At 45.5% G+C, this 23,731-nt stretch overlaps 1 protein-coding gene and 1 long non-coding RNA gene across 2 annotated transcripts; one reads left to right on the top strand and one right to left on the bottom strand.

The window, feature by feature from the left end:
• Nucleotides 1-921: 921 nt before the first annotated feature.
• LOC113078001 (uncharacterized) lies at nucleotides 922-5,331 on the bottom strand. Its single transcript, XM_026250268.1, has 2 exons — nucleotides 3,919-5,331; nucleotides 922-1,146 (listed from the first exon to the last, which is right to left on the bottom strand). Exon 1 carries the CDS (start codon nucleotides 5,016-5,018, stop codon nucleotides 4,293-4,295), a length of 726 nt encoding a protein of 241 aa, XP_026106053.1. The 5' UTR covers nucleotides 5,019-5,331; the 3' UTR covers nucleotides 922-1,146; nucleotides 3,919-4,292.
• Nucleotides 5,332-9,349: 4,018 nt separating this feature from the next.
• LOC113078006 (uncharacterized) lies at nucleotides 9,350-11,285 on the top strand. The gene is made up of 3 exons (XR_003281444.1): nucleotides 9,350-9,727; nucleotides 10,282-10,396; nucleotides 11,168-11,285. It is a non-coding gene; the product is annotated as an uncharacterized LOC113078006 (long non-coding RNA).
• Nucleotides 11,286-23,731: the final 12,446 nt, after the last annotated feature.

Below are 23,731 nucleotides of genomic sequence, written 5' to 3'. Positions count from 1 at the left end.
TGTAGATGAAGTGACCCCAACTAAGCAAGCCAGAGGCGACAGCAGCAAGGAACCGAAAGTCCATCGGTGACAGAATGGAGAAAAAAACCTTGGGAGAAACCAGGCTCAGTTGGGGGGCCAGTTCTCCTCTGACCAGACGAAACCAGTAGTTAAATTCCAGGCTGCAGCAAAGTCAGATTGCGCAGAAGAATCATCTGTTTCCTGTGGTCTTGTCCTGGTGCTCCTCTGAGACAAGGTCTTTACAGGGGATCTGTATCTGGGGCTCTAGTTGTCCTGGTCTCCGCTGTCTTTCTGGGCAGTAGAGGTCCTTTCTAGGTGCTGATCCACCATCTGGTCTGGATACGTACTGGATCCGGGTGACTGCAGTGACCCTCTGATTTGGACACACACTGGATCTGGTGGCCACGGTGACCTCGGAACAAGAGAGAAACAGACAAATATTAGCGTAGATGCTATTCTTCAAATGATGTAGAAAGTACGGTGTTATGTGAAGTGTTTCCGGTTCCAGTTTACCTAATTAATGCAGCCTAAAAATCCTTTAACGGATTTGGATATTAAAAGCATATTAGTATGTTATGTGTATGCCAGGTTAAAGAGATGGGTATTTAATCTAGATTTAAACTGCAAGAGTGTGTCTGCCTCCCGAACAATGTTAGGTAGGTTATTCCAGAGTTTAGGCGCCTGTAGTGAGTTCGTGTGGGCAAGGAAGAGGACAAGGGGTCGGCTGGACTGCTGACGTATCTTTATTTAATAACAAAACAACTCAAACTCATCCGGCCTGCAGCCCCCCCCCCCCCCATTCCTGGAGAGGAAGTCGGCCACGGCCATCTGAACACCCGGCCTGTGGACCACCTTGAATTTAAAAGGCTGAAGAGCTAGATACCAACGAGTGATCCGCGCGTTGGTATCCTTCATGCGGTGGAGCCACTGCAGCGGAGCGTGGTCCGAACAGAGGGTGAACTCCCGTCCCAGGAGATAGTAGCGGAGGGTGAGGACGGCCCACCTGATGGCCAGGCATTCTTTCTCAATGGTGCTGTACCTAGCCTCTCTCTTTGAGAGCTTGCGGCTAATGTACAGCACCGGCCGTTCCTCCCCCTCTATGTCCTGGGACAGGACCGCCCCCAGCCCCCTGTCCGACGCGTCTGTCTGCAACAGAAAAGGGAGAGAAAAATCAGGAGAGTGTAATAACGGCCCGCCACATAGAGCAGCCTTGACTTGGGTAAAAGCCTGCTGACACGGCTCCGTCCACTGGACCGTATCTGGCACCTCCTTTTTAGTAAGGTCAGTCAAGGGGCTGGTGAGGTCCGAATAATTAGGAATAAAACGCCTATAATATCCCGCCAGCCCCAAGAACTGCCTCACCTCCTTTTTGGTCTTGGGACGTGGGCAGGTCGCAATAGCGGCTGTCTTATCAATTTGGGGACGCACCTGTCCATGCCCCAAGTGGAAGCCCAGATACCTTACCTCCACACGCCCAATCGCACACTTCTTTGGGTTGGCCGTGAGCCCCGCTCCCCTCAGCGACCTCAGAACAGCCCTCAGATGCTGCATATGCCGCTGCCAATCATTACTGAATATAATGATATCATCCAGGTAGGCAGCCGCATATGCAGCATGGGGCCGCAGAATTCTATCCATGAGGCGCTGAAAGGTCGCAGGTGCACCGAACAAGCCAAACGGAAGGGTAACAAATTGGTGTAAACCAAACGGCGTTGTGAAAGCTGTTTTTTCTCGGGATAATGGAGACAAGGGGATCTGCCAATAACCCTTCGTTAAGTCCAATGTCGAATAAAAGCGAGCCGTGCCTAACCGATCAAGCAACTCGTCAACCCGCGGCATTGGATACGCGTCAAATTTCGACACAGCATTCACCTTACGATAATCCACACAGAACCGGACTGAGCCATCCGTTTTCGGAACTAAAACTATCGGGCTCGCCCAGTTACTGTTGGATTCTTCTATTACCCCCATGTCAAGCATAGCGCCTAATTCAGCCTGAACTACTTTTTTCTTGTGCTCAGGTAAGCGGTACGGCCGGCTGCGAACTACCACGCCCGGCTCAGTCTCGATATGGTGCTGAATTAGGTTAGTACGGCCCGGTAGGGGTGAAAAGACGTCGGCGAACTCTGACTGTAACTTCGTTACATCAGTGAGTTGGCACGGCGAGAGGAGATCTCCACCTGGAGCCAGGGCGAGGGATTGTGGTTTGATGTTCGCCTCTGGACCGAGATCATCCTCCCCCCCAATCACCGTTGCCAACATCACTGATTCCGCCTCATTCCATTTTTTGAGGAGATTGAGGTGGTAAACCTGACGAGCCCCGTTCCTATCGGACCGTATTACCTCATAATCGAGATCCCCGACTTGGCGTGCGACCTCAAACGGTCCCTGCCACTTAGCCAATAATTTTGAGCTCGACGTTGGGAGTAATACAAGTACTTTCTCTCCCGGTGCAAATTTGCGTAACCTAGTTCCCCTGTCATACAGCCGGCTCTGGCGGTCCTGGGCTTGTAACAAATTCTCCATTGATAGCCGCCCCAATGTGTGGAGTTTTGTTCTCAAGTCCAGTACGTATTGAATTTCGTTTTTGCCCTGAGATGGTCCCTCCTCCCAAGTTTCTCTCAGAATGTCAAGCACCCCCCGGGGCTGGCGTCCATAGAGAAGCTCGAAGGGGGAAAACCCTGTGGAGGCTTGTGGGACCTCTCGCACGGCGAATAACAAGGGCTCTAGCCACCTATCCCAATTTTTGGCGTCTTCCTGAACGAACTTCCGGATCATGGATTTAAGAGTGCGATTAAATCGTTCGACCAGGCTGTCAGTTTGTGGGTGATAGACGCTAGTTCGAATCGATTTAATGCCCAACAATCCGTATAGTTCGCGTAACGTACGTGACATAAACGCCGTGCCCTGATCAGTAAGGATTTCTTTCGGAACCCCCACCCGGGAGATAAGACGAAACAGGGCATCCGCAACACTTTTGGCGGAAATTTTGCGGAGGGCCACTGCTTCAGGATATCATGTTGCATAATCAACTATGACTAGTGCAAAGCGATGTCCTCGTGCCGATCGCTCTAATGGCCCGATGAGGTCCATACCAATTCTTTCGAAGGGGGCCTGCATTAATGGGAGAGGGCGCAAAGGCGCTTTTGGGGCGGCCGGTGGGTTCACCAACTGACATTCCGGACAAGACGCGCACCACCTGCGCACGTTGTCATGAATGCCCGGCCAGAAGAATCGGGTCATGAGGCGATTTAGTGTCGCTGCCTGTCCCAAATGGCCCGCCATAGGATTAGAATGAGCCGCATGGAAAAGCATTTCCCTGCGGCTCTTTGGAATTAACAACTGGGTTGTATTTACTTTTGTCTGAGCGTCTTGGGTCACTCGATACAACCGGTCTTTTAAAATGGCAAAATATGGATAGGAGAGCGGGAGGGCAGGCTGGAGAGACTGGCCATCGATGGTGCGGACCTGTTGGAACGCATGTTTTAGCGTCTCATCCTGAGACTGCTCCAGAGGAAAGTCATCATGCTCCGAGAGAATTAGTCTCCCGATTCCACTCGGTTCCCCTGAGGCAGACCTCAACGGTCCTGGCTCAGTTTCCCCCACTTGAACCCGCGCGGTCTCCTTCCGTGCCTTATTTTCCCAAGAGGCATCCGCACATAACGACCCCAATAAAACCGTAAACGCGGGCCAATTCGTCCCCAAAATTATTGGATGCCGGAGGCGGGGACTAACCGCCACCTGAAATTGAATCAAAATTGGGACGACCGGATATTCCACCACATCCCCGTGTACACACCGCACCTTAACCACGCGGCTTGTATCCAATGCCCCCGGTTGAACCAGGCTTTGATGGATTGAGGTCTGGTTGCATCCTGAATCCACCAAGGCCGGATATGTACCCCCCTTGATACTCACAGGAATTTGGTACTCGCCAGCCTGACCGGGGGTAGCCTGTGGGTCGTCCGGGACCCGGATCATCATCTCCACCTCCATCACTGGACACCTGTCCACAAAATGGTCCGGGTCCCCGCAACGCCAACAGGCCAGCCCAGACCTACCCGCCGCCCCAATGGCAGGGAGTGGAGAGGGGAATTGGCGTGGAGAGAGCGGAGAGACGGAAGCACTGTCCCCTCCGGCAACCCCAAGCCATGGCCCTTGAACTCGCGAAGCGGCCTTGGTCAGTCCCGCTCTGCCCCCGGGGCGGGACACGAGGAGGGCCAGGTGGACGGGTCCTAGGGAGAGGGACAGGGCGAGAGAGAGAAGGGGGAGAGAGAGAAGGGGAGAGAGAGTTAGTAGGCGGGGGTGTGCCGACCCCTGGGCACGCCACCATGTGGTCCTCCGCCAGGTGGATGGCCGAGTCCAGCGACGCGGGGCGGTGGCACTGGACCCACTCGGCCGTCTTCTTGGGGAGGCGAGTGATGAACTGCTCCAGCACCACCAGGTCGACGACATGCTCCACGTCGCTCCCCTCGGCCAGTAGCCACTTGCGGCAGGAGTCCCGGAGCTGTTGGGCCATCGCGAAGGGCCGGCCGGCCTCGCCCAAGTCCAGGGAGCGTGTGGCAGTGTGGTTCTGGTGATCGGCTGACCCGCTGGATGATGGCCCTCTTCAGGTCGTTGAAGACCAGGAGATTCGCCACCGGAAGTTGTTGGGCGGCCACCTGGGCCTCGCCGGAGAGCAGTGGAATGAGGCGCACCGGCCACTGCTCGCGGGGCCACCCGCAGGCCTCAGCCGCCTTCTCGAAGAGCTCTAGGAAGGCCTCCGGATCATCCTGGGCCCCCATCTTGTGCAGTGGCAGGTGCACGGGGGCGGCGGGCGCCCCGGCGGCCTCGGCGCGAACCTCCCGATCAATCCAGCCCCGGAACCTCTCGCGGTCCTCCTGCTGGGCCTGGACGATGGCCTGGAACTGTCGCTCCTGATCGGTCCTCAGGTCCAGCAGCGCCTGGTGTTGCTCGCGGTGGAGGACCGCAAGGGAAGAAATGATGTCCGCAAGCGGCGTGGAGGACGGGCTTTGCATGGCGGCGGCGACGGTCCTTCTTCCTTCCCGGGTTTCGGCACCAGTGTAGTGAGTTCGTGTGGGCAAGGAAGAGGACAAGGGGTCGGCTGGACTGCTGACGTATCTTTATTTAATAACAAAACAACTCAAAAGTCTAGCACTAGACGGTGACTTTTATTCTGCCACGTTCACGCGCTATTTCCGTTTTCCTTTTTCCGTTTTCCGGTTTCGGTTCTCGTCAGCAGTCCGACTCTCTCCGACTTGCTTCCGTCTCTCCTGGCGTTTTATACCCTCTCCACGCCAATTACTAGAACAAGAAACAGGTGATAATAATTTCTGCCCAAACCACTCACTTACCGCTCATCTCCCAATCCTCTCTCCCGCTGCAGACTTCGCTAAACCACGCCCCCCCTGCCACAGCGCCAAATAGGAAAAGGATCTGCCGCCCACAGTTGATTTTGATATTCTAGGTAATATCAAATTGCATGAGTTTTGAGAACGTAGCGGACGTAGAGGAGTATAATGTAAAAGGAGCTCATTCAAATACTGAGGTGCTAGACCATTCAGGGCTTTATAAGTAATAAGCAATATTTTAAAATCTATACAATGTTTGATAGGGAGCTAGTGCAGTGTGGACAGGACCACCAGTCCGTCTCCCTCCTGGTCTCTGTTTTGTCTATCGTGGAGTGTCTGGAAGCCGCTCTGTAGAGGGGGGGTTCTGTCACAGTGTCTGGGTTGTGTTCCCTGGGTGTCCACTAGGTGTCCTCCTTTCCCATGGTGTCTGTCACTTTATCACTTCCTGTTCCCTTATTTGGTCACCTTCCTCCTTGTTTGAGTTAATTGATTGTTCCACTGTCTGTTGATTGTTGACTGTCTCCAGTTCCCTCATCATCCTTCTTTGCATTTATACCCGGTCTGTCTGAGTCTGTGTCACGGAGTCCTTGTCGATGTTTCCTGCTATCCATAGTCTTTCTTGTTTGTTTGTTTGGATATACTGGTTTTGTCCCTGCATGGACTGTTTACCCCTTTGGATTTGTCCTTAAATAAACTTCATACCTGCATTTGGATCTCTCCTTGTTTTCTGTATCACTGAACGTGACAGTATCATCAGCATAACAATGGAAGCTAATTCCGTATTTTCTAATAATATTACCAAGGGGCAACATGTATATTGAAAATAGAAGGGGACCTAGGACGGATCCTTGTGGCACTCCATATTTTACTGATGATGAATGAGATGACACCCCATTTAAGTAAACAAAATGGTAGCGATCGGACAGGTAGGAAACAATCTTAATCGGACAGGTAGGAAACAATCTCCTAAACAATCTTAGAGCCTGCCCTTGGATACCTGTATAGTTTTGTAATCGATCTATGAGTATGTCATGATCTATGGTGTCGAACGCAGCACTAAGATCAAGTAAGACTAGAAATGACATGCAGCCTTGATCTGACGCAAGAAGCAGGTCATTTGTAATTTTAACAAGTGCAGTTTCTGTGATATGGTGGGGCCTGAAACCTGACTGACCAAATTTTTGTGCAGGAGGGTGCTCAATTGAGCAGACACAACTTTTTCTAAAATTTTTGACATAAATGGAAGATTTGAAATAGGCCTATAATTTGCCAGTACACTAGGATCTAATTTTGGTTTCTTAATAAGAGGCTTAATAACCACCAGCTTGAATGGTTTTGGGACGTGACCTAAAGATAACGACGAGTTAATGATATTGAGAAGCGGTTCTTCGGCTACAGGTAAAAACTCTTTCAGTAATTTAGTGGGTACAGGATCTAATAAACATGTTGCTGGTTTAGATACAGTGATAAGTTTATTTAGCTCTTCCTGTCCTATATTTGTAAAGCACTGCAGTTTATCTTTGGGTGCGATGGATGAAATTGAAGTGTTAGACGCTGTAGAATCTACATTCGCTATTGTATTTCTAATGTTATCTATTTTATCAGTGAAGAAATTGATAAAGTCATTACTATTTAATGTTGGTGGAATATTTGAATCAGGTGCCGTCTGGTAATTTGTTAATCTAGCCACTGTGCTAAATAAAAACCTTGGATTGTTTTGGTTATTTTCGATGAGTTTGTGTATATGCTCTGCCCTAGCAGTTTTTAGAGCCTGTCTATAGCTGGACATACTGTTTTTCCATGTAATTCTAAAAACTTCCAAGTTAGTTTTTCTCCATTTGCGTTCAAGACTACGAGTTTCTTTCTTGAGAGAGTGACTATTACTGTTATACCATGGCACAGTATGTTTTTCTCTAACCTTTTTCAATTTGATGGGGACAACAGCTTCTAATGTATTAGAGAAAATAGTGCCCATGTTGTCAGTCATTTCGTCTAATTCATGTGAATTTTTGGGTACAAATAGCAGTTGAGATAGATCAGGCAGGTTATTTGCGAATCTGTCTTTGGTGGCTGGAACAATAGTTCTGCCCAGACGGTAACGCTGAGACATATAGTTAATATCAGTTATACGCAGCATGCACGATACAAGGAAATGGTCTGTAATATCATCACTTTGAGGTACAATATCTATAGCAGTAAGATCGATTCCATGCGATATAATTAAATCTAGTGTATGATTAAAACGATGAGTTGGCCCGGTGACATTTTGCTTGACTCCAAGGGAGTTTAATAGGTTAGTTAAGGCAAGTCCATATGCATCATTTGTATTATCTATGTGAATATTAAAATCTCCCATGATTAGCGCCTTATCAACTGTAACTAGAAGGTCTGAGAGGAAATCTGCAAATTCTTTTAGGAATTCTGTATACGGCCCTGGTGATCTATACACAGTAGCCAGAGCGAGAGATACATTAGATTTCTTTTGCATGTCTGACAGAGTAACATTTAGCAGAAGTATTTCAAAAGAGTTAAACCTGTATTCTGTTTTCTGGGTAACATTGAGAATATCACTATATATTGTTGATCAGTCTGACGGGGCTCATACTTATAACAGTAGTTTGGTGGAGGAGACTCATTTAGACCAAAATAATCATTTGGTTTTAGCCAGGTTTCAGTCAAGCAGACTACATCAAAACTATTATCTGTGATCATTGCATTTACAATAACTGCTTTGGGTGTGAGTGATCTAATATTTATGTAAAAACTTTAAAAAATAGTTTTTGTTCATTTACTTTACATGTTTCTGGTTTAATCAAGATAAGATTTTTTTCTAGATCCTACATTATATTTATATTTTGACCTCACTATTTGTGGAACAGACACAGTCTTAATAGTTTTTACAGCGCAAGTACTTTTATCATTTAAGCGGGTGGAACAAAAGTCATCATAATGTTTATTTGAGAATTGTCTTACTAGTCACATGGAGCGAAGTGTCCTGGAGATGGTGTCAGAGAGCAGCTCCGCTCCGATTTTGCTGGGGTGCCATCCATCAGCGCGAAACAGCTTAGGACTGATTGTGCTGCGAACCGTCTCGATCAGGCTCCTGAAGTCCCTCTTCAGCATCTCCGTCTGCAGCAGCATGGTGTCGTTAACCCCGGCGTGAAGCACGACCGCTCTCGGGCTCTCGTCAGCCTTCAGGATCGCGGGTATCTGCGCAGAAACATCGAGAACATGAGTACCAGGAAAACAATGAGTTTGCACTTTACCTTCGGCTAACGTAGCACGGACGTTATAACTGTCCCAGCTATTTTAAACCAGGCCTGATACAGAAGAATGAGGGGGAATCAATCTTGCATTCTATCCTATTGGATTCTGTGTTCAGGGTATACGTATATCAACGAAAATAAAAAACAAGAAAGGCAAATCTTTTCTCAGCATATATTGAATTTTTACATGAACACTGCACCCTAAACACCAAACAAACAAACAAACAAACTCAAACACAAAATAAATCACATAAAAAGAATGGTGTGAGTGAATAAGTGTGAAATGTCCCATAAAGATATTGATGAATAATGAAGTTGATCAAGTGAGCAGTCTTAAGAATGAACAGTCTTATCTGCAAATGGTGGGTATTGATGGATGGAAGTATTTGTTCTTCTGTTTGTAGTCCGGGAGTCTTGGAATACAATCCTTGGGCAGTTGCTTTGTCCTAAGCACCCCAGCAAATTCTCATTCCAGCACTCGAAGCAATGTTAGTTCCATGTAAAAGATCCTAGCTGAGCAGCAAACAAAAGTTTCTCAAGCCAGGTTTGTTTAAGAGAACAGCCATTAACCATGTGGTTACTCAAACTGAAGCTACCTCTTATTCTTCTACTTCCTCTTTTATACACAAGGTATAGACGCTACTGGTGTCACCTAGTGGATGGGATGAACATAGCACTCTCCTTGAGGACAAGTAAATGATGTGACAGACAGTGACTGTTACACGTGGCGGATGATGGAATCTCTGATGATCACAGCGTTGCGTCCTGTCTCGGATGGAGATCTTGAAGGCAGGAGGGGGAGAATTCGTCCCCGGGGCCCGGCCGCGTCCTCCGTTGTGGATGCACCCAGGGTCCGTGGTGTCCCGGCATCGCAGTGAAGAAGATCTGGGAAGATCGCGTCCTGGGTGCACCGGGTCTGTGCAGAGAAACACACGGAGTAGACGTGGAAGAACTGTTAACAGCACGCTGTATACTTACCCCGGACTTGTTAGCGTCAGCCCGTTGATGATTCCAGCGAGGCTCTCCGCTCTCTCAGCTGGGCCTGCCTCACCTCCAGGTTGTGAATCTACTTTCCCACGGCCTCGAACGTGTCCTTGCCTGCAATCAAAGGTAGACATTCATCCGCCATTAAAGCAAGTAACAGTGAGTACAACAGTGGTAATTTGTGTGAATAGAGTATAAGCAATGTAAACGCAGTTAGCAGCAACCATGCCGCTGATGCTAATGGGCTATAAGCTAATAGCGGACCCAGGAGATTAAAATAAAACTAGTGATGGCGAGGCGCTCTTATTGTATTTGTTGTAGAATACAATAGAGGATATATTCATACGTTATAGAAACGGAAACGATGGTGTATAAAATTGATTTTTAAGTTAAAAATAGTCGATAAAAAGAATATATTGACGGAGATGTGTGTCAGTGCACCAGCCTTGATGAAGCCTTCATAACAGCCTTCTGTATGTATTCTGCTTCCAACATTGCATATTGTGACACGTATTCAAGCTCTCATCAGCGTCGCCCTGGAAACCAAGCAGTCACACCTGCACTTGCTCATCACGCCTGCGTCCCATCAAGCACCAGCTTCATAAACCTGGCAAACTAACATAGAGGTGAGAGATGTCTCCACAAGACTTGGCTAACCATATCGTCTATTGTTCCCGCAGAGAGCAGTGTGTGACCACCAGCCCCAGCACGAAGGGAGAGCATGGACCCACACAGCACAGCGCACCACATGAGGAGAGAGAGAGAGAGAAGAAGCCGAGCACCAAAACACCTCACGTTAGCCCTTTAACCCCGACACCTCACCAATAAAATCCACACTTCGGGGAACTTACCTGCATCCTCATGTCGTGTGCTTCTTCACCCCTCACAATATCCAACACACCTGAGAAAGACACTGACTTTTTCAGAGGCACATTGTCAACATTATAAGAGGGAGACAAGCACTGCCAGTATCTTTATTCTGAGAGGGTTTTTACACTGGGCTCGTTTGCTGCAGCCCGAGTGCGATTGTTCCCGGCGTCGTCTGCAGCGTTGGTCTGCTTTCACACTCAATAATTGTATCAAACCCGGGTGCATTTGCAGTCACCTTACGTCATCGCAAACGCACACGAAAAATGCACAACGTGGAGGAAATGATGATAATTGACAGTGTTACGCATGCACGGGATACTTTACTTCCTGGACAAGAGTCCATGTTGCTTGCAAATTCATGCGAAACCACTCCACAGTTCGGGAGCAACCGAACTCAGACCACCTTTTCCAGGTAGTCCCGGGTTCGGTACCCCAGTGCGCACCAGGGTCCTATGGCAGAGTTCAACATTTAATGATTTTTCATGCGAACTGTGTCCCGTTCCGCACTAAACTGCCAGTGTGAAAGCCCCCTGAATGATTAGCATTTTTTGCAGCAGACTTGCACTTGCACTCTCAGACACTTGCGCCTCTGCTAGTGACAACACTTGCAGTCTTTTTTTTTTTTTATATTTTATTCTACTTATTAGATACTTTTTGTTTGAATCTCTCAACATTTATTAATTTTTTCTTGTGTAGGTGTCGTTGCTGGAAGTCTGTCAGTCCAGAGGTGAGGAAGACATACAGAGTGGAGTTGGAGCTCAGCAGGTGTGATGCATCTACAGAAACACTACTGGATTCTGAAGAAGGGGGTCTTCACAGCTTTTGATTCAGATAAAGAGTTTGCTGGGTTCTGTTCTACGGACTGCTACTACAGAATGAATGAATGAATGATTTATCTATCTATCTATCTTTTACTTGAATTGGCAACTGAAAGCTAAATAAATGTTTTAGTGGAAAAAGCTGTGCCTGTTTGCTTAATTGGTTAATGTCACTTAACATAAAGTTACTAAACTCTTCTGACTAATTTTTTAATTTCATAATTTAGTGGTTTTGTCAACTATATATTTTTCTCTATCAGGCAAAACCTAGTTTTCTAGGGTGACACTTTACAATAAGGTTTCATTTGTTGACACTGATATAGTAATTTACATTTACTATGAGCAATACTTTTAATACAGTATTTATTAAACTTTGTTAGTTAATAAAAATATAACTGTTCATTGTTTGTTCTTGTTTATTCACTTCACAGTGCATTAACTAAAGTTAAAAAAACACAACCTTTGATTTTAACTTAAGAACAGAATCGTGTTAAGAGATGTTTGTATCCTCTAAAAATAACTGTAATTTTTTTTTGATTATTGATAAAACAAGACCTAAACTTGCAGTGGTGATGATGTCAGTAACCCGCGCCATGCAAAAGTTTTGAAGTTACTTTCGAAAGTAATTTAAAATAATATTCTTAATATCATTAATGCCATTTTTACATTGGAATATAATTTGGTTTTATGGGATTATATTGAATTTATTGCTTTCTTTTAATATGTAGGCCTGTAGCGATTAAGAGTATGCTCGCCAGCTTCCTTTCTTTTCTTTTTTTTTTTTTTTTTTTTACAGCCAGCTTTCGCATTACCTTTTGGCACAGCCCCTACCTTTTTTTCACCAATGAGAAACCTTTTGGCACACCCGTTGCTCCAAGCTGCAGCTACCCCTACTAGGCTCCATTTGCTGCAGGTGTGCTTCATCACACACTGCCAGACTGGATGATTCTGCGCCCATCCTCTCTCATGCTCTCACTCCTGTTGGGAACTTGGTGAAGGACTGTAATTTTATTCACACACATTTTCAAACTTTGCACACACAAAATGCTAAATGCCTTACATCTCTTGAAAAATTAATCACTGCATTCAAAACATCACAAACACATTAATATAAAAACATTTCCAAACACATTTGTCATAATATTACAGTTTTTCTTGATTGTTAACACACAATTCATGAAACAATTCAGCATTGTCTCACAGCTATAAACACAATCTTAAAACTATACACCAACTTGTGCAAACTTAAAACTTCCAGGTCAAAATTGAACAGTTTAGTCAAAAATATGTTCTCTTTTTGTCCGACTCAAACTATGGCCACAGATGATTCACAAACCTGTCAGATACATACTTCACTGCCTAGAGAACACTAGTTAGATCAGTTCAAAACACTGTTTCAAAAAAAAACAGGAATCCTTTTACAAGTCAGTGTCTGTTACAGTATACAATATAACTAGAGGGATGCAGATAGAGTAAAATCCAGCTATTAATTTTTATGAAAAGTTTACTTTCATTACACTACTGTAATAAAAGAAAAAAAAAAAACTGGCTAAACCGACCGTCTGCTAGCTGCCTCACGTCACAGAGGTCAGCTAATTCTCAGCACATAGAGACTCTTTCAGCTAGATATCACACTATAGAGACTGTCTGTTCCCCGAACTAGAAAATACAAAAAACGTCCAAACCAAGTTAAGATTAACAATTTAATTGAGGGTTCAACAAATAAAAAACAGATGCAATACGGATAAACAAATGATAAATCTTGGCTTATTGAATATCAGATCCCTTTCTACGAAAACACTTTTTGTAAATAATATGATCATTGATCATAATATAGATGTGCTCTGTTTGACAGAAACCTGGCTATAACCTGATGATTACATTATTTCAAATGAGTCCACCCCCCAAGATTACTGTTATAAACATGAGCCGCGTCTAAAAGGCAAAGGGGGAGGTGTTGCTTCAATTTATAACAACGTTTTCAGGATTTCTCGGAGGGCAGGCTTCAAGTATAACTCGTTTGAAGTAATGGTGCTTCATAAAACATTATCCAGAGAAACAAATGTTAATGATAAATCCCCTGTTATGTGTGTACTGGCTACTGTATACAGGCCACCAGGGCACCATAAAGACTTTATTAAAGAGTTTGGTGATTTTACATCCAAGTTAGTTCTGGCTGCGGATAAAGTTTTAATAGTTGGTGATTTTAATATCCATGTTGATAATGAAAAAGATGCATTAGGATCAGCATTTATAGACATTCTGAACTCTATCGGGGTTATACAACACGAGAGAATAACTCTCTATTAGTTCTATTGGATCTTAGTGCTGTGTTTGACCACAGCATTCTTTTGCATAGACTTGAACACTTTGTTGGCATCAGTGGAAGTGCATTAGCATGGTTTAAATCATACTTTTATGACCGCCATCAATTCGTAGCAGTGAATGAAGAGGTATCATATCCATCACAAGTGCAGTATAGAGTACCTCAAGGCTCAATACTAGGGCCGCTACTCTTCAAGCTTTATATGTTACCATTGGGAGATATCATCAGGAAACATGGTGTTACCTTTCACTGTTATGCTGATGATACTCAGCTCTATATTTCTTCGCGGCCCAGTGAAACACACCAATTTGAAAAACTAATGGAATGCATAGTCGATATAAAAAACTGGATGACAAGTAATTTCTTACTGCTAATTTCTGAAAAAACAGAGGTGTTAATTATAGGACCTAAAAACGCTGCATGTAATAACCTAGAACACTGTCTAAGACTCGATGGCTGCTCTGTCATCGAGTGTGTACTGAGGTGTGCTATTTGATCGCAATCTTTACTTAGAAAGCCACGTTTCTAGCATTTGTAAAATTGCATTTCAATCAGGACCACTTCCGTCAAGTATATTTAATAACAATTATAATTGCATACACTTAGTGTTGGCGGTATGGTTATGTTTTGGGCAACACTCCACACGCCTGTCCATGCAGCCATGCTTGGACAGAGCGGGGAGAGCAGCAAAACAAACCCTCCCTGGGGTACAGAACAGAACCATTATAAGCATACATAATTACAATTCACAATTACATGAGTTGTAAACAAAATATCATAGAGACTGCTTCCAATGAAGACACTTTAAAGAAAGAACAAAGTTAGATCGGATTACAGGTTCAGTTGGTGGAGTTGGGGTCGGAGGAGGGAGTTAATTGCAAGCAGCAATGCGATGGAAGAGACACTGAATAATGGGAATTTAAATAGACCGCAGGTGATAGGTGTCAAGACTGGATTGGTACACGTCAGGAACAGCTGACTGTCAGCTGATGCAAGCGTGACTAACATGGCCTGACTGAACTAACGCGATGCTCGATTTTTCCATCTCAAAAATATATCTAAATTATCACCTATGCTCTCAATGTCTAATGCAGAAATGTTAATCCATGCATTTATGACCTCAAGGTTAGATTATTGTAATGCTTTATTGAGTGGTTGTTCTGCACGTTTAGTAAACAAACTACAGCTAGTCCAAAATGCAGCAGCAAGAGTTCTTACTAGAACCAGGAAGTATGACCATATTAGTCCGGTCCTGTCAACACTGCACTGGCTCCATATCAAACATCGTATAGATTTTAAAATATTGCTTATTACTTATAAAGTCCTGAATGGTTTTAGCACCTCAGTATTTGAATAAGCTCTTGTTACATAATAGTCCTCCACATCCGCTGCCTTCTCAAAACTCAGGCAATTTGATAATACCTAGAATATCAAAATCAACTGCGGGCAGCAGATCCTTTTTCTCTTTGCGCCTAAACTCTGGAATAACCTACCTAAACGGTTCGGGAGGCAGACACACTCTTGCAGTTTAAATCTAGATTAAAGACCCATCTCTTTAACCTGGCTTACACATAACACACTAATGTGCTTCTAATATCCAAACACATTAAAGAGCCAGTAAGATGAAAATTCTAAGCTTCCTTTCTCCCAAGACGGTAGGCGGAGATTATTATGCAAAGTGTTCCTAGTGACGTACATAGAGATGGGCAAAAGATTTGAAATCTATAACGACTCGTTTCAGTGATTCAGAGTCAACTCCTTACTTTAGAAGCCAATAACTTTATAAATCGTGTACTTTTTGGTTTAATTACTTTGCAAATTGTTTACACCGATGGACAGCTACATCATACACTGTAATACAGGTAATTTTTAATTTCCCATCTGTGTGGCTCTTTGAAGGATTTTTAGGCTGCATTAATTAGGTAAACCGTAAACCGGTCACCGTAGCCACCAGTTCCAGTCTGTTTCCATATCAGAGGGTCACTGCAGTCACCCGGATGCAGAACGTATCCAGACCAGATGGTGGATCAGCAAGGATCTCTACAGCCCTGCAAGACAGCAGAGACCAGGACAACTAGAGCCCCAGATCCCATTTAAAGACCTTGTATCAGAGGACCACCAGTACAAGACCACATGAAACAGATGATTATTCTGCACAATCTGACTTTGCTGTAGCCTGGAACTGAACTGCTGGTTTCGTCTGGTCAGAGGAGAACTGACCCCCCAACTGAGCCTGGTTTCTCCCAAGGTTTTTTTCTCTATTCTGTCACTGATGGAGTTTTGGTTCTTTGCCACTGTCGTCTCTGGCTTGCTTAGTTGGGGTCACTTCATTTACAGCTATATCATTGACTTGATTGCAAATGATTGCACAGACACTATTTAAACTGAATTGAGATGACATCACTGAAATCATTGATGAACTGCCTTTAACTGTTAATTTGCATAATTGACACTGTATTACTAATTAATGTTGTTCAGTTGCTTTGATGCTATGTATTTTGTTTAAAGCGCTATATAAATAAAGGTTTAAAGACTTTAGCTTCAATATTATTGATAAAACATTGTTGCAGTGACAGTTATTTAGACATTTATGTCAGGAGTGCAAAATAATAAATCCGTATTATGCCAAATTTTGAATAGAAATTCCCCACTCATTCATATTCAGTCAGGTCTGCAGCAGTTCACTCTGTCACGGAAAAGAAGACTGGATGCAAATGCAAGTTAATATCTCTTTAATAGAGCTTTCCGCTGATAAAGTCAGATGTTCAGGAAATGACAAGACAAACAAGCAGCAGGAGATATGGCAACACAGGGACCTTGATGGGCGATGGTGTTCGTGGTGAGTGAAGTCCGTGAAGTAACCGTGGCTGAAGTGATGAACGAGGAAAACAAGAACGAATATCCACAGGAACAGACAGGAAACAGCGACGAGAAATCCAGAGCAGGTACAACACTACGAGAGACACGAACAACACCGGGACTCCAACAAACGATCTGACAAACATGAGACAAAAGACAAGGCGTTAATATAGGCAAGATTTAATAAGACGCAGCTGCCGCTGAATACTGATTACGCCTCTCGCCGTTCCCACCACCCCATACCTGTCGATTGTAATCATCGATAAGGGAGTGATCCAAAATGTCCCGGGCAGGTACCCAACTTCTCTCCTCCGGACCGTAACCTTCCCAGTCCACCAAGTACTGGAATCCACGTCCCCTCCGCCTCGAGTCCAGAATACGGTTAACTGAATAGGTTGGTTCCCCGTCTACGAGTCGCGGCGGTGGAGGAACCGGGGCAGGCGGATTAAGCGGTGAATGAAAAACTGGTTTAATTTTGGAAACATGAAATGCGGGATGAATCCTCCTGTACGCTGGAGGCAATTTGAGACGGACTGCCACCGGACTAATGATTTTGGTGACAGTAAACGGGCCAATGAATTTGGGAGCAAGTTTATTAGCAACGGAGCGGAGCGGAATATTCTTAGTAGAAAGCCACACTTTTTGACCAACGACGTATACGGGTGGCTTTGACCGGTGCCGATCGGTCTTAGCCTTGGTGCGCGCCCTCATCTGCAACAGAGTCTCACGGGCTCTGTTCCAGGTGCGGCGGCACCTCTGGACAAATGCGTGGGCAGAGGGGACTGCAACTTCGGATTCCAGGCTTTGGAAAAACAGGTGGGTGGTAACCTAAGCTAGATTCAAACGGGGAGAGGCCCGTAGAAGACACTGGTAACGAGTTAGGTGCCTACTCAATCATAGAGAGTTGTTGACTCCAGGAGGAAGGATTCTTGGATGCCAAACATCGCAACATACGCTCTAAATCCTGGTTGGCTCTCTCGGTCTGACCATTGGTCTGGGGATGGAACCCAGAGGAAAGACTAACCGTTGCCCCCAGCAACTTACAAAACTCCTGCCAGAATTTGGACACAAACTGGGGCTTGCTGTCAGAAACCACATCCACCGGGAGGCCATGTATCCGGAAGATGTGGTCAATGACAGTGACCGCTGTCTCCTTGGCAGAAGGTAATTTGGCCAAGGGTATGAAATGGGTCGCCTTCGAGAACCGGTCCACAACGGTCAAAACAACCGTATACCCTTGGGAGGGTGGGAGGGCGGTGACAAAATCTAGCGCGATGTGGGACCAGGGTCTTGAAGGGACAGACAGCGGTTGGAGTAACCCATCTGGAGGACGGTTGGAAGTCTTACGAGTGGCGCAAACCGAGCAAGCCAAAACAAAATCGCGGATGTCGCGAGCCATACCTGGCCACCAGAATCGTTGCTTGACCAAACATCTGGTTCGATTAACCCCTGGATGGCAAGCTATGTTAGAGCAATGACCCCACTTAATGACGCAGGACCTTACCTCATCCGGCACAAATAAACGGTTCGGTGGACATGCGGGCGGAGGCGTTACCTCTTCTAAGGCCGCCAGGACCTTCGATTCGACCTCCCATGTCAGAGTGGAGACCACTAATGTCTCAGGAAGAATACACTTTGGATGGGCATTCGGACGGACCAAAAATACGAGAAAGAGCATCGGGCTTGATGTTTTTGGAGCCCGGGCGGTACGATAGAGTAAAATCAAAACGACCGAAAAAAAAGTGCCCACCGAGCCTTCCTGGAATTGAGCCTTTTAGCTGATCGTATAAACTCTTATATACGATATAAGTTCTTGTGATCAGTCCAAACGATAAAGGGCACCCCCGAACCCTCTAACCAGTGATGCCACTCCTCTAACGCTAATTTGACTGCCAACAACTCTCTGTTACCAATATCATAATTACTTTCCGCGGGAGATAAACGGTGAGAGTAAAACGTGCAAGGGTGCATCTTGTTATCTGAGGGAGACCGCTGGGAAAGAACTGCTCCTACCCCCACCTCTGACGCATCGACCTCCACCATGAACTGACGTGATGGATCAGGGGCAATCAGAATGGGAGCCGAAACGAAGAGACTCTTCAGTTTAGCTAATGCAGCTTTGGCTGCATCTGACCACCTGAAGGCCGTTCTGGGGGAGGTCAAGGCAGTCAGAGGTGCGGCTAGTTGGCTGAAGTTGCGAATAAAACGCCGGTAGAAATTGGCGAACCCCAGAAACCGCTGTAGGGCCTTACGGGAATCTGGACTTGGCCAATCCACCACAGCCTCGACCTTGTCAGGATCCATGCGAATTCCCTCAGACAAGACAATGTACCCTAGGAAGGAAACAGATTGTGCATGAAATTCGCATTTCTCCGCCTTGACAAAAAGACCATTCTCTAACAGCCGCTGAAGCACTCGTCTGACGTGTTGAACATGTTCCTGGAGAGACGAAGAAAATATCAATATGTCATCCAGGTAGACATATATGAACTGATCAACCATGTCTCCCAACACATCTTTGATGAGTGCCTGGAAGACCGCAGGGGAGTTGGAAAGCCAGAAGGGCATAACCAAGTATACAAAGTGCCCTCTGGGGGTGTTAAAAGCGGTCTTCCACTCATCTCCCTCCCTGATGCGGACCAAATGATAAGCATTACGCAAGTCCAATTTAGTGAAGACGGATGCTCCTTGCAACCTCTCGAAGGCCGAAGACATCAACGGCAAAGGATAGGTATTCTTAACCGTGATGTTGTTCAGCCCCCAGTAATCAATACAAGGTCGCAAGGAACCGTCCTTCTTGCCCACAAAAAAGAACCCCGCCCCGCTGGAGAAGAGGAAGGGCGAATGATCTTGGCTGCCAGAGAATCAGAAATGTATTTCTCCATGGCCTCCCTCTCGGGAACAGACAAAGAGTATAATTTGCCCTTAGGTGGAGACTTACCCGGGCACTAGGTCTATAGCACAATCGTAGGGACGATGTGGAGGGAGAGAAGCAGCCCGGGACTTACTGAACACCTCCTTCAGGTTGGGGTACTCCTTGGGCACGTAAGACAGATCCACAGTCTCATCCGGCAAAACAGAAACAGACACCGTGGAACAAGCAGACAAAAGACAAGACTTATGACAATTTGTGCTCCACTCAGTGACAGTACCCAGAATCCAGTTAATGCAGGGATTGTGCTTCCTGAGCCAGGGGTGGCCCAAGACGATGGGAGCGTGAGGTGAGTCCATGAGAAGGAACTGAGTCTCTTCGGAGTGGTTACCAGAGGTGATGAGTGTGATGAAATCCGTGATGTGTGAGAGAGTAGGTAGTGACTGTCCATTGAGTGCGCTGACGGAGATGGGTTGCTCGAGGGAGGAAGTGGAGATGCAATGTTGCTGAGCGAAGTTGTAATCCATGAAATTGCCCTCGGCCCCGGAATCCAGAAGTGCACTGCAGGTGACGTCGTTGGTGGCCCATCTCAGTCTTACCGGAAGGAGGGTAGATGGTGAGGACTTCTCGGCAGAGATCCCGCCCGAAAGTAGCCACGAGTTTACTATCGGGCCTGGTCTTTTACCAGGCAGTTTCTAACAAGATGACCAGATGTTCCACAGTAGAGGCAAAGGCCAAGGGACCTCCGCCGTTCCCTCTCCTCCCGGGAAAGCCGTGCTCTCCCCACCTGCATGGGCTCAGGATCGGATGCTGGGCTGACCGCATCCACCGGACTGGCTCGAAGACCGCTGCATCGTTCTCCAGACTCCTCCATAGCCTCCACTCGTCGAAGGCGTGAATCAACAGGTAATGCCAGCTCTACCAGGCCATTTAAAGTCTCAGGTAAGTCCAGGGTGTAGATTTCACGGTGGACGCGTTCAGCCAGCCATGCAGGAAAACGTCTCACTGCGCCTCCTTGTTCCACCGGCACTCCGCCGCGAGGGTACGGAACTCGATGGCATAATCAGCGACCGTGCGGTTGCCTTGTTTGAGTGCGGTGAGTTTCTGGGCGGTCTCTTTGCCCGCCACCGCACGGTCGAACACCCTCCTCATCTCGGCGGCGAGTGCCGTGAACGAGGAGCAGCAAGGATCACGGTTCTCCCAAACCGCCGTTCCCCACAGCGCCGCCCTCCCCGTGAGTAGCGTGAGCACGAATGCCCCTTTGGACTCCTCCCTCTCGAACGTACGGGGCTGTAAAGTGAAGTGAGGAGAACACTTGTTTAGGAATGCTCTACAAAAGTCAGGCTCACCGGAATATGTCTGTGGCACGGGGAGGCGGGGCTCCGAGATGTCCCATTGTTCTGAAGGCGGTGGGGAAACAGTCGGCGGGGCTGGTGCAGTGGGAGCGCGAAGTTGTTGCATCTGTTGGGAGAGCTCGGACACCTGTGTTACCAGAGCCTGGACGGCACGTCCGGTGGAAGAGATGCTCTCCTGCTGCTGATCCATTCGAGTTATGCTTTGGCTGATGAACTCAGTGAAAGCCACTGAACTCGCTGCATCCATGATGGTGGTCAGATCGTTCTATCACGGAAAAGAAGACTGGATGCAAATGCAAGTTAATATCTCTTTAATAGAGCTTTCCGCTGATAAAGTCAGATGTTCAGGAAATGATAAGACAAACAAGCAGCAGGAGAGATGGCAACACAGGGACCTTAATGGGCGATGGTGTCCGTGGTGAGTGGAGTCCGTGAAGTAACCATGGTTGAAATGATGAACGAGGAAAACCAGAACGAATATCCACAGGAACAGACAGGCAACAGGAAACAGCGACGAGAAATCCAGAGCAGGTACAACACTACGAGAGACACGAACAACACCGGGACTCCAACAAACGTTCTTACAAACATGAGACTAAAGACAAGGCGTTAATATAGGCAAGATGTAATAAGCCGCAGCTTATTACTTATCAGCGGCGACGCCCACACAGAACAATCAGGTGATACACCCTGCAACCTACACACAGACAACAAGATGACACCATGTATCTATGAACCGTGACACACATAGATTCACTGAACAGCGGCAATAAAGGTTTATAGGCCAAAGATTCATATATAATATATATAAATGTATTTACTGATGTTTCTTCATATTTCTTCAGACAGAATCATAATTTATATACATTTTCCACTGATTTACACGATCTGATGATAAATAGCCTCTCCCAGCGATATGTGTGTGTGTGTGTGTGTGTGAAGTCCTGTGTACTCGCACTGTGACTCAGACAGCCTCTGATTGGTCTTTCGCCTTGTCAATCTTTAGAGTGTCATAACTGGACAGCGTCACATTGAGTCACATGCTTCCTGTACACTTCCTGGTTGATATCTGAACACAACAACAAAAGATACACCTCTGTACCATGAAATAACCGAAAAAAAAATAACCTTTGATTATGATAGTAAAGCTTGGTATGACATTTTCTTAAAATCTGGGGCATTTTTATAGAAATGATTGAAAATATACATCTGAAATGCTAACTTGAGCATCGATGTAAATGGCTATAAATATCATAGTTTTACAACAGTAAACGACCAAATTCCACCCATGATCGCAAACACTCAATTGGGATTTAAAGTGATTTTTTTTTTTTTTTTTTTGTAAAAGTGCACTTATAATTTCATAAATTGTCTGATGTAGCTTGATGCTAACGTTAGCTCTAATGCTACTAATAGCAGGTGCATTTCTTCTTCATAATGCACTTGTGTCTCAATTATTCCCGCAAGGTCGTGAGAAAATGTTTTGTTGTATTTTTATAGTAAGAATTTTGATAAATAAGATGTAACTGTATTGAGATTAAAGCGAGATTGCATCTTGATGTCTTTGTAAACACTGAAATACCACAACAAAGGCCAATAAAAGGTGGCCTAAAAACAAAAGAACAGTGATAAAAGAATACTGTGGATAATGTGTCATACCTGTTGGAGGTGTGAAAGACTAGTTTGGTGAGAACAATAGAATCATGAATGGGGGAGTATTCAGATCCAAACACACAGACAGAGCACACAGGACATCTTTACATGTGAGTTTACAGAGATGACAAGGCCTTAAATCAATCTGATTAGCCTTCTCTAAAAACATACATGACATTACCTTTTAAAATATTTGTATATATATAAAAATCACAATTTTATAGATTATATTATAAAATTTCAATTGAATCTTTGGTAGACTTGTGGCTTTAGCTACACTATGTTTTTAAAATCATATCCTACATGCATGGCCGTAGCCAGGCTTTGAAAATTAGTGAGGTCCAGGGGGGTTCTATAATAACTCCCTTATTATAGAATTGTGCTATAATAACCCCTATAAATACAGCTTATATACACTTATAACAATTATATACACTAACACTTGAAAAGAGACTGACATGTAGATGTTTTTGGAGGGATGCTCATTTTTAAATGATCCCCTATTTATTGCACCAAAGTTTGTTAACACTATATTTATGGGGTGGATAATTTTATCAGTTAAGTATTAACAACTTCTGTTGATCCATCCGAGTGATACTGTGGTTAGTCAGTGAAGCGGAACTTGCTGCATCCATAATGATGATCAGATTGTTCTGTTACGTAAAATAGAAGCCGATGCAAGTTGCAAGTAAAATATCTTTTATTTGAGAAAACAGAAAAGGTATTTCCGTTGCAGCCAGCAGGAGAGTGGTGAAACAGGGACTTCGATGAGTGATGGCAGCATGAAGAATTCCCTGGAGTGGTGAGTGATGAATCAAGTGTAGAATCCACAAAGAGACTGGAACAGGTACAGCTTCACATGATGAACTCAAAGCAGCCGAAGGACTACATGAGGAGAATGTAAACACGAAACAACACAGGGAAACTCTAACAACAATCTGACAAACATGAGACAAAAGAAAGGGCATTGAATAGGCTGGGGAAATGACATGCAGCTGCCCTTGATCAATGATGATCAGCGGTAAAGCCCACATTAACAATCAACGTAACGAGCCAACCACACCCACACAAATACACCAGACTAGGATGAGACAGTGGATCACCAACCGTGACAGCTAGTGTGTGTCAGGACCAGTCGCATTTCCACTGTCATTTCAGGGGCTTGATTGTGCCTAATCTGTGCTTCCTCATGGCCAACGGCCCGGGTGTTTTGGCCCGATGAAAACCTTGAAGTAGAGGACTGATTATGAACACTAGAGGAGTTTCAGCACTGCAGATCATATTAGAAAGCTAACAACTATAACACCAGCATTAAATAAGTGGAGCTCAAAACTCACTTTCAGTCAGTAGTGAGTGTTTGAAATAACTTGATCCGAT

The sequence above is a fragment of the Carassius auratus genome, unplaced genomic scaffold (assembly GCF_003368295.1).
Source record: "Carassius auratus strain Wakin unplaced genomic scaffold, ASM336829v1 scaf_tig00023751, whole genome shotgun sequence".
NCBI lineage: Eukaryota > Metazoa > Chordata > Actinopteri > Cypriniformes > Cyprinidae > Carassius > Carassius auratus.
This window is presented reverse-complemented; position numbering and strand designations above follow the sequence as displayed.